The sequence below is a fragment of the Rosa rugosa genome, chromosome 2 (assembly GCF_958449725.1).
Source record: "Rosa rugosa chromosome 2, drRosRugo1.1, whole genome shotgun sequence".
Taxonomy (NCBI): domain Eukaryota; kingdom Viridiplantae; phylum Streptophyta; class Magnoliopsida; order Rosales; family Rosaceae; genus Rosa; species Rosa rugosa.
Genome location: NC_084821.1, coordinates 64,321,094 through 64,331,656, shown reverse-complemented (window position 1 = coordinate 64,331,656; position 10,563 = coordinate 64,321,094). Strand labels below are relative to the sequence as shown.

Genomic DNA, 10,563 nt, shown 5'->3' with positions numbered 1-10,563 from the left:
GTAAGGATGTCCTTAGTTTTTCTTATGGAACGGATTTACTGTTTTCACCCACTTTCCGATCACATTTTCACATCTTAACCGTTCAGTTTTTAGGTCCTAATGTATGGATCACCTCTGCAAAATTTCAGCCAATTTGGTGATCGTTAAGGCGTCCAAAACTGCAATTTACACGAACGAACCGAATCTGTCGAACCGGAACCGTTCGTTTACATTGTTGTAATTTGCAGTTTTGGATGCCTTAATGATCACCAATTTGGCTGAAATTTTGCAGAGGTGATCTATACATTAGGACCTAAAAACTGAACGGTTAAGATGTGAAAATTTGATCGGAAAGTGGGTGAAAACTGGAAATTCGTACCTAAGAAAAACTAAGGACATCCTTAGTGTAGCCGGACTGTATATATATATATATATATATATATATATATATATATATATACAGCGCTTCTCAGCTGCGGACGTCCGCAGATTTTTCTTCGGTGCGGATTTGAGGTTTTGACCCACTTTTCGATCATATTTTCACATCTTAACCGTTCAGTTTTTAGGTCCCAATGTATAGATCACCTCTACAAAATTTCAGCCAAATCGGTGATCGTTAAGGCATCCAAAACTGCAATTTACACGAACGAACCGAATCTGCCGAACCGGAACCGTTCGTTTATATTGTTGTAAATTGCATTTTTGGATGCCTTAACGATCACCGATTTGGCTGAAATTTTGCAGAGGTGATCTATACATTAGGACCTAAAAACTGAACGGTTAAGATGTGAAAATGTGATCGAAAAGTGGGTTAAAACCTCAAATCCGTACCTTTTTTCTTAGGTGCGGATATCCGCACCTGAGCAAAGTTATATATATATATATATATACAGATCCTATCCAGAGCGAGGCATCCCTCTGAAATTAAAGTTCGAGGTTGGAGTTTAGGGTCACTTTTCAGTCGCATATCCACATCTCGACCGTTCAGTTTTGAGGTACTAATGTATAGATCATCTCTGCAAAATTTCAGCTAAATTGATAGTCGTTAAGGCATTGATAACTGCCCGGGGAAAGGTGATTTCAGCCTCTTCCGGTGTCTCTCTCCTTCTTCTCTTCTTCATTACTATAGAATTAAAGCCACATTTGATTCGCGGAAAGTAAGTATCAGGAAAGAAAATTTGTTCCTTTATTGCGTTTGGGATACAAAAAGAAATGAAATACTTTCCTAATAAAGGGAAAATGAAGGGGGAATTGGTTCCTTCCACACCCCAAATAAATCACTTTCCCTCATTTTTTTCTTTGCATTTATTACTCACAATACATTATCTTATTGCATTAATTACAAACTTTTTAATTATTTTCCTGATAACTTTCCTCATGTTACCAAATATGGGAGTGGAAAGTGCTTGGGAAATTTCATTTTCTTTTCCATGAGAAAGATAAAGGAAATACTTTCATTTTCGTGAACCAAACGAGGTCTGAAGAAAAAATAAAAAAATCCGATTAAGCTAAACAAAGCCACGATAAAGTGCAAAAACGTCATTATGGACGGCATAATTGAAGTGATTAAGGGCTTAATAAATAAAGTGGGGGGGCTTTCACACGAGCAAAGAGAAGTAGAGAACAGTGGAGTCATTTCCACGATACGCATTCGTCAAACCTCGTGAAGGGGCCCCACATGGTCCCTGCACGCGTGCCCCATCCAACGGCCATCATTGCCCCCGCAATAGACGGAAAGCATTTCCAAGGCCCCCAATCCGACGGCTCCCGCTCTCCGTGTTTGACTCCTCTCTGTCTCAGTCCCAACACACATCCCAATAAAACCCAAAAACCAAAATTAAATACCAACCCAAACCCAAAACTTCCAAACCCAGAGCTTTAGATCTTCCCTCATCTGCTCCAATCCACTGAATTTCAGCTCACAAATCCGACAACCCAAGTCCGATCCTCTCAGAAAACATAGGTTTTGATCTAAAGTTTCAGTCTTTTTTGTTTAATTCTTGTTTATTTGAGTTGGGTTTGTTTTTGAATGGCTTGAAGCTCTGATCTTTGAGCTGGTTCATGTTGATTCTATTTGATTTTTGAAACTTTTAGTGCTTGGTTTGGTCTCATGAAGTTGGGTTTTCTATTGGAACTATGGTGCTTAGATTCCTTGGAAATTAGCTTTTTTGTGAGCTCAATCTGGATTAAGATAAGTTTGGTTGCTGATAAACATGTAGAAATGAATGGATTTAGATTAATCTCAGTTCATCAGTTTACTAAAGGGCTTTGCTTTGCCAGACCCACATCATCAAAATGAAATGTCATTGTTTTTGTGGTTTTCTTTGTACTTGTTTCATTATCCAAGCTGGTGTCTTTTTTGGTGTTATATATTCTGCTACCTGACTTGAGATGTAAATGTCTGATAAGGTTTGATTAACTTTGTTTTTGTCCTTCTTCTCTTTTGTTGTTAGTGGGGGAGTTTGAAGGCTAGTACCTATTGCTTTGGAATCAAAGAAGTAAAATCAAAATGCCGTGGAACAGGAACTGTGTTCGTTTGGTGGTGTTCTTCCGCGTCATACTGTAATTGTATTCACTCGGTGAGACTATACCCTCTCTGTATTATAGTATGTTTAATGAGTTGGCTATGCTTACGTCAATTCAGCTTATAAGTTGTAGAAATTGATGGAAATATTGAAACTGGACCACCCATTTATCTCCAGCATCTCCTTTTTTCCTTTATGTGCTCTGCAAGATTTTTAACAGCACTGTAACTTTTTTTTCTTTTGGTGTTTCTGAAAAGTTTCTTTTGTTACGGATCGAACAAAAACTTCCGGCAAGTGAAGTGGTTCCTTTTAGATAAATAATCTGTTAAGTTCTTTTTTTCCCCCACATTTTTTTAAATTACGTGGTGCATTTTGTGATGTTTACTTTGTTTCTTGTTTCTCTTTCGATTTTCATACTGACAAATGCTGTTTTGAGGGTATACTTCTGCAGGAGAAACTCTTTGGTTGTTGAAGAAATCTTATTTGGTGATTTTTACGGCTAGCTAGAGTTGTGAGAATGTATGTTGGGGTAACCATAAGGAGATACAGAGCTATTCAGGACGTTGGGAAATTTATGATGTATGTTGGGATCATTGCCTACTACCAACTGATGCAAGTTTGCCAGGTACTACCAATATTTCATTTTCCTTCTGACATTCTGTTGTTAATCTTCTACGAGCACTGAATTCTTTGACATGTCTAGTGGATTTCATATGTTCACCAAGAAGGATGGAATAAGATAACTGGCATGGAATTCTCTGATATGTTTAGTGTATTTCATTTCTTCACTATAAAGCATAGAATAAGATGATCGACAAGAAAGATGCAACTATTTCCGAAAAAAACTCATGGTCATTGGCATAGTACATGGTTTGCTTTTGGCTGTTTATGTATATCAGGACTAGCATATGTAGGGTGGGATGTTCAACTCTGTTCCTTCCTCAATAATTAGACTTCAATGGCTTCTTGGCTGTATTTGCCTGGACTTAAGTGATGATATACTTTCAATTGAAATGATTTTCAAAACCCTGCATTAAGTGGAAATATTGACATTTTTTATTGTCCTTTTTATCAGATGGCATCTTATAATTTAAGACAGGTTACTTTGAAAGCTGTGGAATCGAGCTTCTTTTTTTTTTTTTTAACCGCACAGTATGCATTATTTTTGTATTTACGCAAATGCATATGTATGTGTTGAATATTCTCATTTCTGCTTTTTGTGGTATTCTTGGCAATGTGCTTTAGCATGACTGCTTGTACCCATTTGAAGATATATTATTGTGTTGATGTTCTTCTATTTGCTCGTACAGGCTGAATATTTTCGTCAGTTGCTTAAACCTGTTACGTAGTCTAATATTGCGGACCTTGTGACTCTGGGATTTGGATAGACTGCTCTCCAGCTGTATTTATACATAAGAAGGCAGTGGTATTGATTGTGGTTGCTGTTAATTGGGAATTAGGCGGCTTTCCAGTAGCAGAATGGCAATAAGTTGATTTGCAAAACAGTCCTTAGTATTACTTAACGAATCTTTATCTAGTCGAAGTCGTAGTATCTTCTAATCAAGTTGAAACTCCACCTGTTCAGCTTTAATTACTTAGGATTTCTGATGCAGAGTGACCAAGCATTTGACCCAAACAAGGCAGCACGGCCCTTTGCAAATCAAGTGGGTAATAACTACATGCATATGCCTGTGGCATCTCCTTTTGGTACAGTTTTACCTCATGATGCAATGCACTACAAACCCTTCCATGGTGTTGAATTTCAAACCTCTGACATTTGCCCGAAGAATTTCATAATCTTCGACCAGACTGATCATCGCAGTCAGATTATGTTCAATCCTGCAATTGCCCACAAAATTTCTGGTCCTGCCTTTGACATCTGTGCAGCTTACATGCAAGACAATTTGGGATTGATTGAGGGAAATAATGAGAATAGAGAAACATCTTCATCTCTGAAGGAGGATTCAGATGATATTGATGCGTTGTTGAGCTTGGAAGATGAAGAGGAGCAAGAAGAATATGATGAGGAAGAGGTCAGTACAGCACGAACTCATGGAAACTATGGGAGTTCATACTCTGATTCTTGCTCCAGTTATGGTTTGAAAACCAGGAATGACGGGCAGAATTTTTCACTTGAAAAAACTTCTGGCATTGGTAGCAGCAGCAGCAGCAGCTGCAACAGTGAAAGAAAACGAAAGAAAATGAAGAAGATGGTGAGAGCACTAAGAGGGATTGTACCTGGTGGGAATGAAATGAACACGGTTGCTGTTATAGATGAAGCTGTTCAGTACTTGAAGTCTCTCAAAGTCGAGATGCAGAAGCTTGGAGTTGGGAATTTGAATAACTAAGATGGAACCTGCAATGGTGGTAATATTAGGTTTCTGTGCTTTCTGGAGCTTCTACTGGAAACTTAATCTCCTCATTGATGGTCAGATTGAAGATATTTGCTTTGCTTTGTAATATGAATACTCATTTTCTTGTTTTCACGTAATTTTCAATGGCATGTTGCAGCTACCAACTGCTATGTAAAACTATGCATCCTTTTCTCCAGCCTTGACTGGTTAATCAAATTTCATTAAGTTAGTATATTTGATGTTCCATCCTTTCTTATAGATATCCGAGTTATTGTGGGAACAGGTTCACTGTCATTACTCACTTATGTATCTTCTATTCATATGTTTGAATTCCAGAGACATGAATATCGTGGACATACATGCATGGTGCATTGTTGTATTGCCCGGCATAACCAATAAGCATTCATGTGTGTGGCACACTAGTGTAATATATCATCCATTTGTATTTCGTGCTGGATTTATCTAAGCTCCTTTTTCAAAGGCCAAGATGGTTACTGGTTGCTTTATGTGAGCATGACTTGCTCAAATCTGTGTCACTATCTTGGTTTCTTATACTTTAAATCCATCCATGTATGCTTTACATTATCTTTTAGGTGCTGGAATTGTAGGGACATGGATGTATGGTGCTTTTGTGTCCTCCTATTCATCCGTATTTTGAAACCCCACTGAAGACTATAGGCGCTTGTGTTAGTGGAGCACCATTGAAGACTTTTCTCGAGTTTTTCCACTACTGCCATTTCTTGCTTGCTAATGTGTGGTGCCTTTAGTCCCCACTCTGAAATCAATTTGGTCAAGTTGGGGATGTCTTTACTCTTTAATACCATCATCCCAACAGTTCTCATGTTTTCTGGTAATTTTGTTCTTGGCTTTTTCCCATCCATCTATGTACTTTATTTCCTATTAAGATTTGAAGTAACTTTAAGAAAAACGAAAATTATTTGCTGAAATGTTGTTGAAAATATATGGCCCATTACAGTTGGAGCTAATGTAGTATCTGTGACTCAAACAGAATGCAGAGTGAGGGCAAGAAGACGCAGAATGATCTTTATCTGGTGTTTAATTAGGCCACTTTTATTTGATTGTCTATGGTATTAAAACTTTGAAACACTAAATACTAAATTCATGTATGCGAACCCTCGAACCCACCAATCCCAAAAGGACATGGGCATTATCAGATCAATAAGAAACCCTTTTAGCTAATAACTCAACAGCTAGGAGTATCTGATATACAGAGGTGATTGCACCGATTGAGTGATTAGGAACAAAGCGATAAAAATAACTAATTTATTAATAAGTTGGCCTAAATTGAGTACAATTAAAAATAAAAGAGAAAAATAAGGCCTGCGAACTAAATTTTCCTACACAAAACCAAACCACTAAATTACCAATTTCAAGCTACCAAACCAATCTCTACACAAGGTTAACTTGGAGAGGGAATGTAACCAGATCGTCTCCAAGCGAAATGGTGTGGCTGCCTGATGGTAAAAGATTATAAGCTGTATAATCAACAATTCCCAAGCTCTTGTAAACATTGAAGACAAATTTGACTTTCTCAGTCTTGCCAGCTTCAACAAACACCCTCTGAAACCCAATAACCTGCTTAGCATGTGTAGAGGCAATGCCACTTGGGGGTTTAGAGTAAACTATAATGACTTCATCTCCATCCCTTCTGCCCACATTTTGTACTTCAACCTCAAACTCGAAATCATATTGGCAGTCCAAGTCATCAATAAGGACTGAAGGGCAAGCTGGTTTGTTTACCCCTTCTTTGTACTCCAAGTCACGGCAGTGTTGGGTCTTCTCCAACTTTATGTCTACAGATCTCTTTGCAGATAGTATAGTGTAGTTGAATTTGGTGTAGCTAAGACCATATCCAAATGGGTAAACTGTGGATCCATTGTAGAACTTGTATGTACGACCAGGATATCCTAAGCTATCAATTGGCCTCAATGTCATGGAGGTTAAGGGTAGCATATCCACATAATCAGCTGGGTACCATGTAAGAGGTAATCTTCCACCTGCAACATAGTGAACAAACAAGTGTTATTAATTATGAACAAACCAGTGCTATTAATTATGAGTTTGTCACATCAAAGGTGAATCCTCAAGCATTATTGATACTTACCAGGATTGTAATGTCCAAAAACAACATCTGCAATGGCACGGCCACCTTGCTCACCAGGGTATCCAGCCCACAAAATGGCTTTGATGTTATCATTGTTCTTGGCAAAGTTGATATCAACACCCCCTGCAGACATGATCACAAGAATTACCGGACCTTTTGACACTTGAGCAACTTGGTTGATGAATTGGGTTTGATACCCCGGGAGAAGAAGATCAGTCCTGTCCAAGCTCTCAGCCTCAACTGATAAGTCTAATCCAGCAAAAATTATTGTCACATCAGCTTCCTTTGCAGCTTGCATGGCTGGGAATATCAGGCTCTCATTTGGACACTTAACATCACATCCCACTTCATACTTCACTTCTCCATATTTCGAAAAAGCATCAAGAGGTGAGATGAACTTGCAAGGAATACCTGCACACGGTAAAAGTGTATAGTTCATTAGAGTGAACCTACAATTTTGGTGTCAAAATAATTTTATTGTAAAACATTTAGAAAACATTATAATCTTCAATATACCTGCATAATTTCCAATCATAGCTGTAGTAGCATTGGCATGAGGCCCGACCACGGCCAATTTCTTGATCTTGTAAGAGTTGATAGGCAGAGTTTCATTGGCATTTTTTAGTAAAACAATTCCTTCTTTGGCTGCTTCTCTTGCCAATTCAATGTGTTCTTGGGAGCACACATCTTTCTTGCCAAGTGAGTTGTAAATAGGGTTTCCATCAAAAAAGCCTAGCCTCATAAGTACCACATAAAGCTGCTTCAAAGAATTGTCTATTTCTTTGACCTTTACCTTCCCTTGTTTCACAGCAGACTCAGTGAAATTAGGGTAGTACACTCCACAGTCCAAATCCATCCCTATAGTAATGTAATATAGATATTAGTTAATTGAACTCGGATATGTTAATTAAAACCAAAAGCTAGAGATTAGCTCATCCACAAAGAATCCGAATATTTAACTCTTGATAGGAAATTGCAAAGACCATAAACATGACTATATATAGGATAATAGGATAAAATATATCTGATGCTACCAAAAGCTAGAAGTTGGATGAGTTATGGCAAAGATTAACCTGCTTTTAATGCTTGTGCAGAAGCTTCCACTCCAGTGTCACCAAGCCATTTATGGCCATTCACCATTACTTCTAGAGAGTCACAATCTGAGACAATGTATCTACAAAACAAATAAAAATTAAGATGGTTAATTGCATTATAGGTTGCAGAGAAAATTGAATTAGGTTTAAAATTATAAATTAACTACTACAAATCATACCCATGAAGGTTCCATTCTCCTCTAATGGTATCTTTCAAGAGCTTTGTATCAGCACAAGCTGGTATTCCATTAATCCTGTTGTAGGAGCACATTACACTACTAACATCACCATCTTTAACACACATCTCAAATGGTTTAAGGAAAGTCTCTGACATATCTTGCTCCGTAACCTTTTGATCAAAAAGTAAAGAACAAATTTTAGAAACTTGATCAATATGTAACATATAGAAATGTAGCAAATGTGTTCAAATACAGTCACCTGGGCATCAAAATGGTAACGATCCACACCAAGCCAGTTATCAACATCATAGGCAGCATAGTGCTTGCAGCAAGAGGAGACCTTAAGAGGCCTAGAGTTCAAGTCCGCAAAATTCTCTGTACCCTCAACATCTTGCAAGCCTCGGACATAGTTTATAGCATAAGCTCCAACAACATAAGGGTCTTCACCGGGCGTCTCTGTGGCTCTTCCCCACCTTGGATCCCTTACTACATTGATATTGGGACTCCAATATGTCAATCCAGCCCTTCCTAGGTTGTACATGGCTCTTGCTTCTGTTGAAACAACCTGAAATAAAATAAATAATTCAGCTAACGTAAATCACATCATAAATTAACAAAATCTAAGCAACTTAAAGATTGATTAAACTTAATGAATTTCAAGGAAACATAATTTCGGAGACTATAAATGATCGAGTAAACATCTAATATAGGATTCCATCAGTTGTGAATCACTGTTAAAATATGCAAAGCATGCATTTGCTTGCCCTAGTTTTTTGCTAAAGTTCGTTTCCATATATCTACGCTACTGATGATATACAGTAGCATGTTATATATACATATATATTTGTGTACGAAAATTTTATATGTAAATATATCTTCTCCAACCAGAAACAAAGAAGATGAGTAATTAACGTAGGCATGATGGGTGTATTTCAAATATACCTGACCAATCTCCTTCCACAAGGACTCGTTGAATGCCGCGGCGGTGAGAATGACAGGGGGGAAGCTTGTTGCACCGGGAACAAGCTCATCAAAGTAGGTACCCGGACCGACGTTGGATACACCGTGGAGTGCCTCAGACCACCACTCGTACTTGGGCAAGCCTAGTCTAGGCACCCCAGCTGCTTTGTTTCCGAGCTGCTGCACTTTCTCTGCCAAGGTCATCCTATCCACCAAGTCTTTTACCCTAGCATCGTACGGCAAGGCTGATTCGCAGAAGGCAAAGTCAGATATGTTCAGGCCAAGGTTGGAGTACCTTGAAGGATCACACACAATGGTAAAGTTAGTGGCTCCATTGGTGGAAACACTTGTAGAGTCGAGAAGTTTTCTTCCAGCATTAGAAGAAACGAAGAAAGAAGAGGCAATGGAAAAATAAACGAGCAAACTGACAATGGTAGCCATGATTACTCCTCTGTCAAGCTAGGTGACGATGAAAATACCAAGCTACCTATATACCTATATATAGTAGTTGAGTTGAGTGAGATATGTTTGTTTTCTAAATATCAGATAAAATCTTTCAAACGGATTCATTTAGATAATTGGATAAGTTTTCCATATCTCTAACATTGTTTCAATTCAGTAAGGTAAGCTATATCACGAGTTAAATGAAAAGATGATATTTGGCTGAATGATCATTGTATTCAATCACGTAACAAAGATCTATACAGATTACAACAAGAGAGAGTTCCTATACTACAAAAAAGCTATCTCTACAATTAGGGAGAATCAATCACTACAATCAAGGAGAGAATGAGGCAGCAGATAACTATGCCACTACTAGAATTTAGTCACAAAATTATAGGTGACAAACCTTAAAATTGTGACCTATTATAGGAATCACCCATACTTTTGGTTCCCCATATTTATTGTGATGGAGGGCCCATAGTTAGTGTCGAAATTTTTTTGGCACTAATCTGTTTTTTTTTAGGGAAAACAAAAAGATCCAAAAGCTTTTTGCATAAAATGTTGCGCACAGTACTCATAAACATTTTACTCTCCATCTCCATTACTTTCAACTCACAATCTCCATCATCGTTCCAGTTTCTCGAAACCTCATTAATGCAGTTTCGCCGCTATCTCTCTCTCTCTCTCAGTCTCCCACTCACCGCCAAATCTCCACCGTGGTATGGGCTTTATCTCCGGAGATGATTTCTCCATTGCTGGCAATCCGTCCGTCTCTCTCAATTTCACACTCGTCGCGACATTCAATTTCAAATCCTTATAGAATTTATGGGCTTTATTTCATAAGATAGATTGCTCCTTGACGAAATCCTAGATTCCTCCTTCCTCTTTGGGACAATTTATTTC

At 38.1% G+C, this 10,563-nt stretch overlaps 2 protein-coding genes across 2 annotated transcripts; one reads left to right on the top strand and one right to left on the bottom strand.

Annotated features, from left to right (window-relative positions):
• Positions 1 to 1,783: 1,783 nt before the first annotated feature.
• LOC133729300 (transcription factor bHLH144) lies at positions 1,784 to 5,102 on the top strand. The gene is made up of 4 exons (XM_062156798.1): positions 1,784 to 1,942; positions 2,433 to 2,558; positions 2,956 to 3,129; positions 3,815 to 5,102. The coding sequence occupies exon 4, from the start codon at positions 4,112 to 4,114 to the stop codon at positions 4,850 to 4,852; it is 741 nt and encodes a 246-aa protein (XP_062012782.1). The 5' UTR covers positions 1,784 to 1,942; positions 2,433 to 2,558; positions 2,956 to 3,129; positions 3,815 to 4,111; the 3' UTR covers positions 4,853 to 5,102.
• A 1,106-nt stretch (positions 5,103 to 6,208) lies between these two features.
• Positions 6,209 to 9,497, bottom strand: LOC133728015 (probable beta-D-xylosidase 5). The gene is made up of 7 exons (XM_062155435.1): positions 9,199 to 9,497; positions 8,516 to 8,821; positions 8,257 to 8,426; positions 8,057 to 8,157; positions 7,500 to 7,841; positions 6,984 to 7,394; positions 6,209 to 6,876 (listed from the first exon to the last, which is right to left on the bottom strand). The coding sequence occupies exons 1-7, from the start codon at positions 9,418 to 9,420 to the stop codon at positions 6,269 to 6,271; spliced, it is 2,160 nt and encodes a 719-aa protein (XP_062011419.1). The 5' UTR covers positions 9,421 to 9,497; the 3' UTR covers positions 6,209 to 6,268.
• Positions 9,498 to 10,563: the final 1,066 nt, after the last annotated feature.

Excerpts from the sequence above, each read along its gene's own strand:
- LOC133728015 (XM_062155435.1), bottom strand. The coding sequence starts at position 9,420 with ATGACCTTGGCAGAGAAAGTGCAGCAGCTCGGAAACAAAGCAGCTGGG. Across the intron at positions 8,427-8,515 it reads GTTACCATTTTGATGCCCAG|GTTACGGAGCAAGATATGTC; the intron begins GTGACTGTATTT and ends TTTGATCAAAAG. Across the intron at positions 7,842-8,056 it reads TGCACAAGCATTAAAAGCAG|GGATGGATTTGGACTGTGGA; the intron begins GTTAATCTTTGC and ends ACATTACTATAG.
- LOC133729300 (XM_062156798.1), top strand. The coding sequence starts at position 4,112 with ATGCAGAGTGACCAAGCATTTGACCCAAACAAGGCAGCACGGCCCTTT.